The sequence below is a fragment of the Littorina saxatilis genome, linkage group LG10 (genome assembly GCF_037325665.1).
Source record: "Littorina saxatilis isolate snail1 linkage group LG10, US_GU_Lsax_2.0, whole genome shotgun sequence".
Taxonomy (NCBI): domain Eukaryota; kingdom Metazoa; phylum Mollusca; class Gastropoda; order Littorinimorpha; family Littorinidae; genus Littorina; species Littorina saxatilis.
Window position 1 is genome coordinate 40,024,025 of NC_090254.1, and position 17,500 is coordinate 40,041,524.

Below are 17,500 nucleotides of genomic sequence, written 5' to 3' on the forward strand. Positions count from 1 at the left end.
TTATTTTTTGGGGGTAGCGTGACTCACGCTTCCAATATTTTGTTTTCTGCTTGCTGAGAACATGTGCTTTGCCTAAAACTACTGACCAATCAAATTCATGTCACTATGCTTATAGCCACGCCCAAACAAGTGCAGCAACAGTATGACACTGGAGCGCTGTCCACGCTTTTTTTTAAACGCACGAAATGCACGGGATTTGAGAGGAGTTTTGCGCTTGGCATTTTCCAAATAAGGATATCCTACTATGAGTACTACGCTGGAATACTACAATGAATTTTCAAACGGCTACACTGGCTTCGTCTTTCCTGATCGAAAGGGGGTGTATTGTTGATATTTGTAGATAATAGACTCTGCATTGTAATGGTCAAATGGCGATTTCGGTATAAAAATGTAGACAAGGACCTTTAAATTGAGTACGTGTTTGTTTGTGCACATACAAAACCGCTGGATAGAAATATCTGTGAATGTAACGTATTGTGTTGTCAATACCAAACGTTTGTTTTTTGATGATGAAGAAGGAGGGGTTCAGGGCGGATGGGGGTGGGGGGGGGGGCGGTGGGGGGCTGACGAGAAGGCATGTGTGGCCGGGCTAGGAGATGGGCGAGCCAAGTTCAAGTTATCTCTTAGATATATGTCTACTGTATAAACAGTGTGAAATGAAGTTAGCGAAGGGGGAGGGGCGGAGTGGGGGGGGGGGGGGGGGGAGTGTGTGACGCGAAGGCATGTGTGGCCGGGCTAGGAGATGGGCCAACCAAGTTGAAGTTGTCTGTTGGATAAAGTACTATATAACGCTTCCTGTTGTGCGAATTGTTAGAAAGCAGTGCTACTGACTGGTCGGAATCGTCAAACGCACAGGAAGGGGACTGAGGTATGTCTAATTTTCTTACCTTGGGTCTGTCTGCCTGTCTGTCTGCCTGTTTGTCTGTCTGTCTGTCTGTCTGTCTGTCTGTCTGTCTGTCTGTCTGTCTGTCTGTCTGTCTGTCTGTCTGTCTTCTCTCTTCTCTCTTCTCACTTTTGTCTTTCGTGTGAGTTTTACCGTCGATCACTTTCTTTGTTTAACTTCAACACTGTGCATGCTTTGCGTGTTTGCTGATTGCTTTTTCATTTTCGATTTGTATTTTGTCGTTTTGTGTTTGTTTGTGTGTCCTTATTATGTCATTGTGATGTGTGTTTGCTTGTTGTACTTGTTTATTATTCATTAGAATGTTGTATCAGATGTTAGGACTGGTGGTAAGAAAAGGCTACCTTTGAAAAATAAACTCCATCATCTTCACTACCATCACCTTTCTTGGTTGGTTACCTAAGTTTTACGTCCTCACAGGAACTAGAGCCTATTAGGGACATGAAGTGTTTATATGCTATTCTTGGTTTTCCGTTAAACACATGTTTTTGGGGGTTTCTGTTGCAGCCTACGATATTACGCTGCACTGCATTCAATATTGTAGAGGGAACATCTTGGTATAACATCAATATAACAAAGTGAATCTTGAAGTTCAGAACCTGACATTTGCAGGGCACCTTTCTATCTAGGTGGACAGGTTACAAAAGGATGTGTTTTGTGTTTTTTGTTCTCTTTCTCTTAATTTCTGTTTATGTATTTGTCTGTCTGTCTGTCTGTCTGTCTGTCTGTCTGTCTGTCTGTCTGTCCCCTATAAAGACCATTGGGTCAATGTACTTGTGGATGTCTTGTTTTGTTAAAAATTAAAACGTTTCAGAACTTTACCATTCTTTTTTTTTTTATTCTTGAATTTGAACCGTTAGAAGTCTGTATAATTATTCAGGCTGTTTTGGATTTCTCTTTCTACTTATGTATTTTCTCTCATCTGCAAAGTACATGTGTGTATTGGCCTTGGTAGATGATTTTGTATGATTATAACTTTTGCTTTTTTTCTAATTTTTGTCTGCGTGTATATTTGTATGCAAAGCTGTCTGTCTGTCTGTCTGTCTGTCTGTCTGTCTGTCTGTCTGTCTGTCTGTCTGTCTGTCTGTCTGTCTGGCTGGCTGGCTGTCTGTCGTCTTCGTGCCGCGTTTTCGTCTTCGTCTTTTTTGTTTGTTTGATTCTTTCTTTCTTTCGTTCTTTGTTTGTTTGTTTCTTTCTTGCTTTCTGTCTTTCGTTCTTTCTCTGCGTGTTTTTTTGTTGTTGTCTTTGTTGACTAATTATTCAATCAATGACTTAGATATAAATGATTGTAAGTTACACCCCATAACCAACATCCTAGCCGCTCTCCGCCGACTGTGCAGGGCGTGACATTTTTGCTGAATTAGTTATGTAACTTAAACCTACTTCAACGTGCAAAAAAACTTAATTAAAAATAAATCCCGAAGCCACACAGGAGGCAACCAAGCTGTTGAATGTTGGTTTATGTCCGAGTGAAATGAGCTCTTACCACATGTAAAAGCCTGGGTAAATCTTCGATGGTTTTTTATGACGGCTTACCAGCGCCAAAACCTGTAGGGTTAATGTTTCACGTGAAAATTAGTAATTAACAATGTTTTCAGTCACAGTAGTCGGACTCTTAGAGTCCGCACTGAGAGGCTCCAACGTCCGGCAAACATCGCTCTCACACTATTTCTGAAATATCTTTTAATCGAAGGCCTAATCGAGAAAGTTATCCGACATGAAGATGCATGTCACAGTTTTCTGCTGTAGCGCTTTCCTAAACGTTGTTTTGGGTATCTTAGAAAAGGAGAATCGACCCGACATCTTTCGAATCGATGCTGTTTGTGGCAGACTGACTTTTGATCGGCTGTGGTCTCACACGTTCACATATATCTTCCAATATGATTCTTTATTCAACAAGTTGTCGGGCAGACAGCTGTACCTCATATTTGTTTCCACTTCCACATTCATAAATGTGCTCTGTAGTGTATTAGTGAAGGACAATTGATCCAAAAATGTTCGAACCGAGAGAGGAAAAATGGCGGCCGGCCGGACATGTGCTAAAGGTCCGACCACTAGCAGACGGATCTCTTCGATCGAGACTCTCACACTTTCACAAATTAATATCTTTCGATAAAATTCCTTATTAAACAAGTTATCGGACAGACAGCTGTAGCTCACGGTTTTCTACAAATGCACTCAGCTCTTATTATTAATTTGCATCGGATTAAAGAACTATGGACAAAAAAAGTTTCGAACCGAGATATTGTTTGCTAAGCTGGTGTAACAGTCGCGCATGGGCATTGAACCTCCACAGTCACGAGGCACATGATAATTAGTAATTAACACGCGAAAATTACTACTTTGTTTGTTTTGGCGCTAGTAAGCCGTCAGGAAGCGAGCCAAAACTGAAAATTAGCAATTAACACTTGAAAACTATTAATTAACACTTGAAAATTAGTCATTTTCACGGCATAATTGTAATTTTCTCGTGAAAATTAGTCATTTTCACGTGTTAATAACGAATTTTCAGTTTTTGCACTAGTAAGCCGCCATAGGTTTTCAAAATCCTTTTCACGCAAAGTAAGATCAGGGCTCACCACAGTGCGCGTCAGTGCGTCCTATACGCACTAGAAGCCAAACAACACGTACTAGAAATGTATGGAGAGCGGGTCCTGGGACGCACTAACATTTCCTTTATCGTGCGTACCGTAGATACCATTAATGTTTTATAAGTACACAAGGACCTTTCGGCCTTTGGACCCTTAGGACCCTCTGAAATTCTGCAGTGGGGGTCCATGGACCCTCTAAAAATTGAAAGTGGGTGCGTCCGTGGGTAGCCCTGAAGATGTCTTTAAACTGCTGTGCACTCGCTATTTCGATTATTAAATGGAGAGAAGAAAAAAAACCATACTGACTCTGCTGGAGTGATAAGATTTTGGAAAATATACGTTACAAAATAATGTTACTTTAACGTGAAAACCAACGACCATTTACACCGTCGAACAGAATGATAATTGCATTAACTATTAATCTTATCTGAATTTTAATTATTAATTAATCTGAATTTTGGAACGTTGGCAGTCTCTTTGTTTTTGGATTTATGTGTCCTTAACTGTTGTATATATACTTGTGTGCGATTAACATTACCCGCCACTCAGTAGTAACAAGTATGTGATAGTACTTTTTACATTTAGTCAAGTTTTGACTAAATGTTTTAACGTAGAGGGGGGAATCGAGACGAGGGTCGTGGTGGTGTATGTGTGTGTATGTGTGTAGAGCGATTCAGAGTAAACTACTGGACCGATCTTTATGACATTTTACATGAGAGTTCCTGGGTGTGATATCCCCAGACATTTTTTTTCTCATTTTTTTGATAAATGTCTTTGATGACGTCATATCCGGCTTTTCGTGAAAGTTGAGGCGGCACTGTCACGCTCTCATTTTTCAACCAAATTGGTTGAAATTTTGGTCAAGTAATCTTCGACAAAGCCCGGACTTTGGTATTGCATTTCAGCCTGGAGGCATACAATTTAATTAATGAGTTTGCTCATTAAAGTTGTCATTAAAATCGATTTTTCGCAAACAGATTTAAAATTGATTGCATCGTATTCTTCATCACATTCTGAATCTGAAATAGATATATACATATGTCATGTTTACTCTTAAAATGTGATCACAATTAACGAAAATAGAATAATTAGTCTTACGATTAAAATGTAAGAAATCGATCCAAAAATGATGTCATCTCATTCGTGATCATTTCCTGATTCCAAAAACATATAGATATGATAGGTTGTATTCAAAACAAGCTCAAAAATTTAACAAGAATACAGAAAAGCGCGCTTTCCTGCTAAGCACAATACGCTACCGCGCTAATCTGGCGTGTCAATATCACTACCTTTTGCACGTGGAAGGTGAGCGATTTCCTTCACGCGGGGATTGACGAAGCTGTACTGTCTTAGTGAATAAATACAGTGCGTTCAGTTTCATCCCGTGAGTTCGACAGCTTGACTAAATGTAGTAATTTCGCCTTACGCGACTTTTTTTTATCAGAAACAACATCTGTTTTCGCATAATATTTGTAAGATCTTTGTAACATAAAGTGTGTCATCGAATGCGGTCATTACATGTATGCAACCTCGTGGATTTTAATTGTTTGCATTAAGTCAAAATGTGATTTTTTTTCTGTCACAGAAAAACTTCAAAATGAAGCTGTCCGGTTGTCTCCTTGCGTCTCTGGTGCTTCACTGCGCATGCGCCAAGTCCATCTCTATCCCGGTAAGTCAGAAACATGTTCGGTGTGTGTGGGTGTGTGTGTGTGTGTGTGTGTGTGTGTGTGTGTGTGTGTGTGTGTGTGTGGGTGTGTGTGTGTGTGTGTGTGTGTGTGTGTGTGGGTGTGTGTGTGTGTGTGTGTGTGTGTGTGTGTGTGTGTGTGTGTGTGTGTGTGGGTGTGTGTGTGTGTGTGTGTATGTGTGTGTGTGTGTGTGTGTGTGTGTGTGTGTGTGGGTGTGTGTGTGTGTGTGTGGGTGTGTGTGTGTGTGTGTATGTGTGTGTGTGTGTGTGTGTGTGTGTGTTTGTGTGTGTGTGTGTGTGTGTGTGTGTGTGTGGGTGTGTGTGTGTGTGTGTGGGTGTGTGTGTGTGTGTGTGTATGTGTGTGAGTGTGTGTGTGTGTGTGTGTGTGTGTGTGTGTGTGTGTGTGTGTGTGTGTTGGGTTGTGTGTGTGTGCGTGCGTGCGTGCGTGTGTGTTCGTGTGTATGTGTGTGTTTGCGTGTGTGTGTGTGTGTGTTCAGTTTTCAATGAATCATAGGTCTTCCCACAATTACTTCACCAATGAATTATTTGCATTTTAGACCTAGAATGAAATAGTAGTATACTGTTCTCCTTTGTCTTGCTCAGCAAATACATTGTGAATAACATTTTAATGTAAGATTAGTTTGGCCGTACATTTCCTGCGTATATTTCTGTTTATTGTTTTCGTTGTTTTTTCTCAACCTTTTTCTGTTTCTCTTTAAGGGTCGTGACCCCCACGGCGGAGGTCACGGAGACGTTCTTGGTACCGGCAGTCATGGTAACCCAACGGGTCACGTGACGAGAGACCAGCACGAACCAGCTCACGGTACTGAAGGTCATGACACAGCACATGGTGGTGGTCATGGCGACACCCAGGCAACGAGTCACGGTGAAGGTCACGGCACGTCTCACGACAAAGGCCACGACGCAGGTCACGGTCAAGGTCACGACGCAGGTCACGGCCAAGGTCACGACGCGGGTCATGGCGGGGGTACTGAAGCGGGTCACGGCGGAGGTCACGATGGAGGTCACGGTGGCGGTCACGGCGGAGCTCACGGCGGTGGCCATGGTGACGGTCATGGAGGAGGTCATGATGAAGTTCATGGTGGAGGTCACGGCGGAGGTCACGGAGACGACCACGGCGGAGGTCACGGCGGAGGTCACGGAGACGACCACGGCGGAGGTCACGGCGGAGGTCACGGTGGAGGTCACGGTGGAGGTCATGGTAACGGGCCCCACAGACACGGCGATCACGGGCCGCCTCATCCTGGCTATAATGTAAGTAACTATGAGAAAAATCACACTGAACATGTTTAATGATATACGATACCGATACATGTATGCACAGCCTGGCGATGATCCTACGATTAACTTTCTACTGCTAATATGTTGAATTCACCGTGTGAAACGTTGTTCTTGATACTCTCTCTCTCTCTCTCTCTCTCTCTCTCTCTCTCTCTCTCTCTCTCTCTCTCTCTCTCTCTCTCTCTCTCTCTCTCTCTCTCTCTCTCTCTCTCTCTCTCTCTCTCTCTCTCTCTCTCTCTCTCTCTCTCTCTCACTTACTCGTGAGACTTTGAGGAGAAGAATTGTGCACGTGACGCCATTTTTCACGTAATTACGTCTTTTGTAACTTTTTTTGGCTTCTGACGTTAGAGATTTCACTTCGAAAAAGACTAGAGGGTAAACAGAGACGTTCTGTTGGTGGGGTTTTCTTTTCTCCTCGTATCTCCTAAAGCAGAAAAGAAGATGTCAAAAAACAAATAAACACACAAACAAAGGAATGTTCAAAAAGATAAAGAACAGCAAGCAAAAAGAAGTCGACAAACAACAGCATCGCAAATAATTATTTTCTAAAAACATAAATAACATCTTGTCAGTTATTTAGAGCAAAGAGATGTATTTCCCCTTCCCCCGTGCATGTATGGGGTAGTGTATAATGTGGACGTGTAGCATTTTACTGCAACGGGCCGGATAAGTGAGTTGTTCTTGTTGACTTTGTCCTGACTGGGCTATCTTGACCTGCAAGGAAAACAAAACAATCGCCTGTTTGGGGTCACTTCCCTTGGCTTTGCTCCTACATATCTATATGTCTCTGTCATCCCTCCCCGCTCTTCCCTCCCCTCTCTCTCTCTCTCTCTCTCGCTCTCTCTCTCTCTCTCTCTCTCTCTCTCTCTCTCTCTCTCTCTCTCTCTCTTCTTCTCCCTCGCTCTCTCTCTCTCTCTCTGTCTGTCTGTCTCTCTCTGTCTCTGTCTCTCTCTCTCTCTCTCTCTTTCTCTCTCTCTCTCTCTTCTTCTCCCTCGCTCTCTCTCTCTCTTTTTCGCTCTCTCTCTTTCTTTCTCTCTTTCTCTCTCTCACTCTCTCTTTTTCCTTGCTCTCTCTCTCTCTCTCTCTCTCTCTCTCTTTCTCTCTCTCTTCTTCTCCCTCGCTCTCTCTCTCTCTCTGTCTCTCTCTCTCTTTCTCTCTCTCTCTCTCTCTCTCTCTCTCTCTCCCTCCCCCAAACCACCACCCCCCCCCCCCCCCCCAAGGGCATCGCCCCCACCCGCCTTCCTTCTTTCTAGTCCTTTGTTTAAAACTATAATAAGATGCATTTCTCCTTCACCTGTGGCCTTTTACCCACTACGAACAGTTCATCTTCCTCCCCGCCATCATTCCTTCGCCATCCATCACGCCACACATTTCCTGGCTCTTGAGTAATTGCCCTTTGTTTTACCCCCACGGAACGCTGGGTAATAAACATGGCCGCGGTTCAGAACTGAAGGGAGCAAGGGAGTTAAGTAAGGCATGGAATCATGCCCGAGTTGTCTTTACAAGGGTAGACAACTGGGGAGACGTTGGGAGATCTTTCTTGCGAAAGAGACGTTTTGTTTCCTCGGCCGGAAGTTTGTATTTGTGTTGACCTGTAGTGGAATGCATGAATGGAGACTATTATAGTTAGCAACTAAACGTAGGTTCGAACTACGCAGTTCGTAACTAAAGATTTAGTCAGTCTGCAATGCATGAGAGCGAACTTGGTCGAGACTACTTAGTTACCAGCTAAAAGAGTAGGTCATAACTTTCAAGTGACGTCACGGGGAATCCCCGTCACTGCGCAGGCGCGGTGAACTCTTCACCTTCGAAAGTGGTAAACAAACCAGCATGGGATTGGGAGCATGGTAACAGTGCGAACTTGAGTGGTTGATCGATGCAATATTATTTTGGCGAGCAAACAAGACAAACATAAGCAGAACGCAAATGTTTCTCTCAGTTCTTCCGCACATTACGAGAGCTAAAACCGCCCGACCGGGGAGATGTACGCAGCATATAGGCTGAGTCAGTGTCGTCGAAGATTTGAGTGATGGCTCAGTCGGTATGTGCTGGGAAAAAGTCCGTGTCCCTCATACTGATTGTGCATTTTAAAGCAAAGCTGGAACTTTGTAACAGACAATGATGTATGGATGTATTTAAGTTTGTGTTTCAATTTATGGGAGCGAAACTGACATTTCTGAACTGAAAAAAGTCGTGTTTTGTGGAGTTTAGAGTTGTCAGTAGAGACCGAGTAATCGTTGAAGAGAAATAATTGCATGGTTCACCGATGGAGAGTTAAACGACCATAAAACCGCACCACAGGTATGTCACGAAGCTGTCTAAGTTCTACACTATACAACAAAAGAAAATTGAATGAGGGAATCAAGACAATAGATCAACTCTCTCTCTTTCTTTCTCTCAGTCTCTATCTCTCTCTCTCTCTCTCTCTCTCACACACACAGGCATACGCACACACTAACACACACACACACACACACACACACACACACACACACACACACACTCACTCTCTCCCTCTCTCTCTAAACCGCTAAGAGGGAGGGACAAAGTTGAGAACAAGAGTGCCAGATAAAGGAAGGAATGTAATTTGGAGCGATCATTAAACAAATTAAGAAACAAGCAAGTTAGCAAGCAAATCCTTGAAAATGTGTGATGTCATACAAAAGGAGCCAACAATGTTTTGGCCTGGTGTTCTACTTACAAAATAAACTAGTAAAAGAATTGTGAGATGTAAAGAGAAAAGATTAACTGGAAACACTACCGAATTACAAGACATCATCAGTGATTTGAATCATGCACTTATGATTTTCTTCCTTTTTTCCAGATCGGGTAGAATACTTTATGTCAGTGACATATTTAAATGATTGCAATTTTGTGCTGGTCTTTAACATGAATAATTAGATACAATGAATACATTATTCAATGAGTAGGAAGTGACAATATTTTAATGTGTATGATCTTGTTTGATGAATGCCGCAAACACTCTGAGAAGTTCTTCTAAGCAAGCAAAGAAACAGAGGTAATGAAGTTGGATACTGAGATGACTATATTTTGTAACTTAGACACTCTGTCTATAAGGAAGCTAGCTGTTGCTTGAACATCATTTGAAAATTAATCTGCGCCAGTTTAAATGCATTGCTTCGGTATGGTAGAGCTGATCATCAAAATGCATCTCATGTGTGAAATTTTAGCTTTGATGTTGCACTGACTTCAGAAGACTAACCTGTTTCGTGAGTAAAAACTGCAAACATTTCAAGCTGACAAGAACAGAACGATGTTAAAATATAAGATATGATAAGGGAAATGTGAAGGCTAAATTAAACAAAGAATGAAATTGTAACCCACTCTGTAGAAGTGGCGCGTTTTGCTGCATTGATCATCTTTTATTCTTTCATGTGTTCTTTTGAGTTTCCGACAACATTTGTTGTGTCATTGCGTATGAACGTTTTAATTTAAATGATGATAAACAATGATTGCATATTTTGTGTAAACGATTTCGCTGAACGTCTCAGATGTGGCATGCAGGCTTCACGTGGAATAAAACCATTCCTCCACTTTAACATATACCAGCTGTCAAAAACACGTGTGTTTACTTTGAAGTGTTGGAATGTTTGATCAATTAATTTGTTTAACTTCTACTGGCATCAATCCGCAAAATGTATTCATTCAAACATTCCAACTTTGCACATGACCCAGTCAGAATGTAAATGTTTGGTATGTATCAAAGTGTATAGATGGCCTAACCTCATGTAAGAGCCCATGCAGATATAAAATAGTAAGCCAAACTTGGCGTTTGCAAGAAGAACGGTGCCTTGAAACTGACAGCAGCAACAACAATTTAATTATCCACAATCACAGTGTCACTCAGCTTTTCACCCCATCCAAACCACCAGCCATCCTCTCACTAAAAACCAAAACAAACTCCCCAAAACACACACACACACACACACATTAAAACACAGAGAATCATGAGATTTGTTTGTTTGTTTATTCATCCTGTAGAATGTTTCTTTAGCCACTGAGCCAACTATAATACTCGTCATAAAAAGTAGGCAGATCCGTTTGAGGGCAAATCTTTATGATGAGGCCGTTTATTAAAAAAACCAAATACAGGTTGACCCAAAAACAATGCAACCCACAACAAGTTAATAACCTACATTTGTGGACATAAACTTCAGCCTATGCATGACCCTTCTACAAAGTGACAATTTTGAAGATCAAATAGGCTGACTTTTGTGCAATTTTAAATTAAGTTCCCAATTTTGGGGATCGACTCAACGGTACGGGTTTTAAAATTGAGCGGTAGCCAAACTTGCCCGATCTAAGCGCTCAAGATTGTAACATTCGGGGCAATTCGAATCACAAAAGTATACCTTAATCAACATTCAGACCTGGGAATCCCTGTTTTGGACTTGGTGTATTTTGTTTTTAAATGAGCGTACTCCACATTTAAACATGCTTCACACGCGTCGGTCAATGAGTATATAACTGCTTTCTTCAGGTCACCGATGATCTAGGGGGTGTATACTCAGACATTCAGATAATATAAAAGCTAAAAGTCTGGAGGGTTTAAATTAAGTAAGTATTGATACCGTTCATGGTCAAACTTCGTTTTAGTGAATCGACCGCCGAATTTGGAATTTATTTTTGAAATAGAGCACAAAAGTCAGACCATTTGACCAGTTACATTTGATCTACAAAATGTCCACTTTGTGGAAGGGTCATGCACTGGCTGCGGTTTATGTACCTTAAAAATAAAGTGATTCGGTCAACAGATGTAGAAGTTATTAGCATTGTTTTATGGTTACATTTTTTTGGTTTATCCTGTATATGACTGAAAAAAGCCATTAATTCCCCAAACCTATTCAGAAAGCAGATTGGGTTTATATGACATAGTGTTTATGCAGTGGAACATACAACACAGACACCCTGCAAAATCAAATTCGCAAAATCAATGTTCCCGCATTAAAATTGACAAAAAATCAGAACTGCCAAAACAAAACATCTTCTGCACGTCAATAGAAAAAACAATCAAATCTGCATCCAAATCAGTCAGTTTTGTTCACATATCTGGTCTAACACTGACATTAAGGCATGTTGATTTGTGTAGGTGTCATTCCTCTGAGAAGCTGTAAAAGGCAGTTTTAGTGGGTAATGAGACAAAAACCGGTACGTTTTCGTAACTCCTCAACGCATTGCCTTCAACGTTGCGGTGATTTGTGCTAACAGTAGTAACACATGTGGGAAAGTTCATACGGATTTTAAAGTCATTTGAGACATTAGTCTGCTGTTAATTGACATGCCAGAAAGAGTTCTTAAATTGATAGTAGGTCTTCGCTGACTCATTGAAAAACAATTAATTTGTTGTTATCTTCAAGAACAATAACAGATGCGCCACACAATTAAATTTCATGTACATATTTTATCAGACATTGGCGGTATGAGGATTTCAACGCGAACATTAATATTTTGCCTCATTCAGAGCGCTGAGCGCAAATGTAGGCCTACGCCTAGAAAAGCTCACGGCTGACACGCTTAACTGATCATGGCTCTTGAAAGAGCATTTTCCAAGAATGTGTGTGTGCGTACAAGTGCGCTGTGAACAGTTATAGTTGAAAATGTATGAAATTAAAGGTAAATTGAAGCTTTCATTTTTCTTAATGCATGCTAATTTTTTTTACAAATTCAGTTCATGGGACAGGGTACATTTTCATTTTTAAAATTCGTTCTGGCATGTCGCGCAACAGCAGAACTAATATCTCACATGACTTGAGATTCCGTGTGTACTTAACGACATGTGTTAGCCCAAATCACTGACAAGTTTTAAGACAATGCGTTGAGGAGTTACTGAAATGTACCATTTTTTGGTCTCATTTTTGTACTTAACGACGTGTGTTAGCACAAATCACTGACAGTTTTAAGACAATGCGTTGAGGAGTTCTGAAATGTACCATTTTTGGTCTCATTACCCGCTAAAACGACTTCAAAAACTGAGAGGATTGACAACTACACGCTCAGCATGCCATAGCGTTCATGTTAGACAAGATATATGTGAACAAAACGGACTGTTTTGGATAAAGATTTGATTGTTCTGTCTAATGACATGCAAAACATGTTTCGGTTTAGTTGTTCTGATTTGTGTTGTTGATTTTAACACGGGAAGCTCAAGTTGATTTTGTGAATTTGATTTGTGGGAGGGGGGGGGGGGGGTCTGTGTTGCAGGTTTCACTGCATAGACACTACGTCATGAAAACCCAATTTTGTTTCTGAATAAAGTAGGGAAATTAATGGCCTTTTCAGTCATATACTTGGTTTTTCAATCAACAGCCTCATCAGTAAGATCTGCCCTCAAACGCATCTGCCTACTTTTTATGACGGGTAGTGTAGAAACCTCTGCAAGCATTCTCAGCCGAATCAGATGGAAAAGCACAGAATTGTGATGGTACTCTGAATTTGATCAGCGAACCCAGGAACCAAAGTGCAAACAGCCTTCCCTTAATGTAGCGGTCCTTCCTGAAAAATAAAGAAAACATATAACTGAGCACCTTCAGTATTCACGGGGATGGGTTTTGGTTAGCGAGGGGAGGGTGTGTGTTGGGGGGAGAAGGTGGTGAGGAAGCACTTGCTCTTCACATGACCATTGGGATCGGGGATGGTGTGTGTGATATTGTAATCTAAACGATTAAAAAAATCTGTGCGTGTATGAACTTTGTGCTCGGCAGAAATGTTTCTCGATTTTAGTCTAAAACAAATGTGCCCTCAACCCACACACTTTCGCTCTTCAGCATCAACACTATACAGTTTGAGTTTCATTGGGAAATGTGTCTCGATTTCAGTCCAAAACAGAACTTTCAGGATCCAAAGCACTCGCCTGTCAGCCTTTTTATTAAAATACATTCAACCCACCACATTTTCCAGTGATGAAGATTCTGGGGATGTGTGTTGATCCCATTGATTTTGGCCATTTCAGATCTGGCCAGTTGTACATGGGATAGGAACATAACTTCACCCAGACACATAAAATATTGACACCCTGACAGTCAGTGACTGCTTCATGTGCATAGTTGAATTTTGTTTATGAACGAATTTCTCAAAAGTCACTCGCAGAAGTAAAGAAGTAACATTTTTGTTAATCTGAGATTGGTTTCCACAACAAAATCTAACTCTGAGCAGGAAGAAGCCAGGGTGTTGAATGTAGAAGTATCCGAGTGAACAGATTCATTCTTATTCCATGTAAAAGCCTGGCAAGATCTAGGATGGTGAGCCAAGGGAAGAATAACTGTATGTGCCTTTAAAATAATTCCAGTAAATTAGTAATGATTTCATTTTATCTTGCAATTTTGTTTTACTTTCCTGTGCTGCATTAGTTCATTCACACTGTGTAATTTACTTTAAGAATAGTGGCAAAGGATTTGAGAAGAGAAAGAGAACTAAAACCAAGCTTTATATACCATTTTGTATAAATAGTACAAATTGTACTATGCAAGGATACATACAGATGTAAGAATTTATTTTATACAAAGCCGTAATGTTTTTGTGTCAATAAACTTGCATCTCCTGCCACTACTCTCAGATTCATATGTAACAAGTGTTGACATAGCTGAATGTATCTATCTAGATTGTAAGTGCATCTAATGTGAAACGCAGATCTCTTTACAACACAACGTACAAAAGTCTGCCAAAAACATCTACACAGCTTCAAACTACTATCACCAGTGCCAATTTACATATATCATAAATCAATTTTACAATAACAATTTAATAGGCACAAGCAGGTACTTGGTAGTGGTACAGAAATGTGTGACTTACTCTTCATGGTAGTCTGTAAAGCAGCATGTCCACTCAGTCTGAATCCTCTCCAGAATCCATATATATATCTGAATGCAAGAGCTGTATGAACACTTCATCACACATCATCTCTGGTTTCTTAGGAGGCCTGAAAAAACACACCATAAAATAATTAATTAACAATAAATAATAACTGTATTATAATTAAACCACTCGCTCATTGATTCTTTTATCCCCTCTTTCACAATCATAGTTTATACAGCAGCATTTACCTCTGACTCTGTTCATGCAGAGTAAATATCAAGTATTTAAACAGAAAAATAAGTCATTGTTGAATAACCCTTCTAAAAATACACAATAGACACACTTTCAGTGGCAGTGATTCAAGTGAAGTCAGTTTCTTTCTTCATTTGTATACACACAAAAATTGTTTTGGGCCAGTTAGTGTTACTCTTGGCTTTACACACTTACTATATCAAATTATACATGCATTCAGCTTAGAAAACATACTTCTAATGTTGGGAGTGCAGTGTGAGCCAGGACATTTACAGCAAATAAGGATACACAACAGTTCATTCAGAGATAGATTTGCCATTCACTGCATTATATTGTTAGTTGAATGAGATAGATCTACAGCGATGCTTCAATGCATTAGATTAGCTTTGTTTTAGTGTCTACTGTTCATTGCTCCACCGTGGGAAATTCAGTCAACAGTGCACAGTTCCGAAGAAACCGATGCTGCTGTGCATAATCATTGATGCATTGACGATCGTTCATTGTCAATGTCACTGTCAGAAAAACAACAACTGTATCTTTCATCGTCACCACTACACACTCGTAGGCCTATTTTCCTTTGACACTGAACACGGTTTCGGAGACACTCAGACAGTACTGCCTGGCCCATAGATCTAGATCTACCCTTGCTCTCACTTTCTAACAAATGTATTATTGCAATATAATCTGACACACACTCACACACCGAGGCGCACAAACGAACACACACACCGTGGGACACACAAACTACACGCACACAACGGATGAATCTTGCTCTTACCTGTTGGATGATCCAAACCGATTAAAATCAGCGACAGGAAGATGTACAAGCCAAATTTGTACAGTCGCTGATGTAAAAAGTGGAAATTTAGTCAATGTTCATAGCAAATCTCCCGACTCAAGGTAGATCGTGTCCCAAATCAGCTGTGCCGGTCACTTCACGACTTGTATTTGAACCCCCTCCAAAGCGCAATCAATGTTTCAACTTCTTTGTCGACATCATTCTTTGGTTCATGCGTCGGACTGCCGAATATTTGATTTTTTTTGTACTGTAAAATCAAAGACTGTCATGTCGGCCGCCATTTGTATTTTTGCAATAGTTCGAAACTAAGGAATTTGGTCCTCCTCGGAGGAGGACCAAATTTAGGCAAGTTAGTCACCAACTTAGGTCGGAACATTTGAAAATATCGTGCCATGCATTGCGCACTAGAGCGATAGTTTCGAACTTTGGATTTAGTTCCCAACTAGCTTGATAGTCTCCATTCATGCATTCCACTACAGATTATGTCAGTCGCCTGGAGACAAATGGTGGCCGGTTAAACATGGGGGTAGTTTTTGTTGTAGACTTCCTGCTGTCATATTGTCTTGAATATTTCCGCTTCAAAGAATTACTCCAGCTTTTTTTTCTTCAAAATGTTGCATAAAACGTCAAGATGAGGCTTGTGAAAAATTTAAAACCTTGTCATTATATATCGTGTTAATGGCCAGGAGATTAAAGTTCAACTGAATGAGAGACATTTTCTCAAGAATGTAAATGAAAGAGAAAGCTATGAGTTACAAGACGAACAAGTTTCAACCGCAATATTTCTGTCGTAAGCCATTGCAAGATTTATGTTTAAAAATGTGCAGTGCCTAAGTGTTTAATTATGATAATGAGTGCCTGATGAAGAATGCTTTGTGATTCATGAGCCATACGCGTTTACATCTTGCCTGTGATTTATAGAATATATGAAAGATAAAATTGTGGTTTTACATAAATGATTAGTCATGTTTTACATAACATTTAAAAAATCTTGGTCAACATTAACTGGCAAGAAAATGGAATATATGAATGATAAAAACCCGAACTCTCAATGACATATTCATCAACTTTCCAATTCCCGACAACTTTCATGAGCTAAAACTGCTTTTGCTCCATGTCAACCATAAATAAATATTAATGGTTCACACAAATAATAAGATTATAGTCTACACATACTGAGAGGTAAATGGAATATATGAATGACAAAACATGAACTCTTACTTATACATTGTACATTCATTCACTTTCCGGACACTTTAGTGAACTAAAACTGTTATTGCTCAATGTCCAGTTTTCCATTCCAACAAGTATATGTCCATTGCAAATTGAAATGAACGAGTATCATACCAGTGCCATTTTTTTTAATTGCATCATTATTTATTACATTAAAATAATGAGCTGTCTAAGCGGATTTTTTTCTAACAAATGCAACAACTACAACCCCACCACCACCACCAACAACAGTAGCAACAACAACATCAACAACGACATGCTGTTTGAGTCATATGGAAATTCGTTGTGAAAACGTAAGGCGGGTTAAATAGATTTTTTCTTAGAACGCACTTTGAAATCATCATCCTTCTGTGAACTTTGATTATATTCTATTTTACTTATTTTTTTTTCCTTCTTTCTTAATTTTTTTTCTGTCTTCCTTTCTTTCTTTGTTCTCTCTTTCTTTCATTATTTCCTTGTTCCTGCATTTCTGTTTTAGTCAAGTTTTGTGTCTGTCTTCATACGTTTATTTTTGTTGTTGTACGTTTGATGTCTCGGCTTCCTTTCACTCGCTATTTCTTTCTTTTTTGTATATGATAACATAAAAATTGCGTCTTGCATGCTTAAATCAGTATTATAGAAATCAAGGTGTATAAATTCTTATTACCTTGAATTGTTTGACGATAAAGATGTCGGACTTTTATATGACAAGCTAATGTGTTGTGTTTTTTTCTTTCAGGGCGCTGGTGCACTTCAGTCTACAACAATTCTCAGTATTCTCGCCATTGCTGTCACTTTCATCATGTGATCACCCAATGTTAAAACAAACAACACAAGTATTCATTATCACAAGTCCCCTGACTGGGAAAACCGTGAGTGCAGAAGAGGAAAAAAACCGTCTCCAGGCAGTTCTATTGGGGGCCGTCGACAGAAGTATTACCCATTTC

At 40.2% G+C, this 17,500-nt stretch overlaps 1 protein-coding gene and 2 long non-coding RNA genes across 3 annotated transcripts in view; 2 read left to right on the forward strand and 1 right to left on the reverse strand.

Moving 5' to 3' along the window:
• The window catches only part of LOC138978812 (uncharacterized), a 155,851-nt gene that overhangs the window by 27,522 nt on the left and 110,829 nt on the right, over positions 1 to 17,500 (forward strand). The window lies entirely within an intron of this gene.
• The window catches only part of LOC138978807 (uncharacterized), a 17,762-nt gene continuing 1,016 nt past the window's right edge, over positions 755 to 17,500 (forward strand). Inside the window, exons 1-4 of the mRNA XM_070351593.1 lie at positions 755 to 868; positions 5,078 to 5,161; positions 5,897 to 6,451; positions 17,293 to 17,500. The exon at positions 17,293 to 17,500 is cut by the window's right edge and continues 1,016 nt beyond it. Of these exons, the coding sequence (XP_070207694.1) occupies positions 5,090 to 5,161; positions 5,897 to 6,451; positions 17,293 to 17,361 (696 nt within the window). The 5' untranslated portion in view covers positions 755 to 868; positions 5,078 to 5,089 and the 3' untranslated portion in view covers positions 17,362 to 17,500. The remainder of the gene's footprint in view (positions 869 to 5,077; positions 5,162 to 5,896; positions 6,452 to 17,292) is intronic.
• Positions 12,689 to 15,841, reverse strand: LOC138978809 (uncharacterized). The gene is made up of 3 exons (XR_011459811.1): positions 15,321 to 15,841; positions 14,288 to 14,414; positions 12,689 to 12,991 (listed from the first exon to the last, which is right to left on the reverse strand). It is a non-coding gene; the product is annotated as an uncharacterized lncRNA (long non-coding RNA).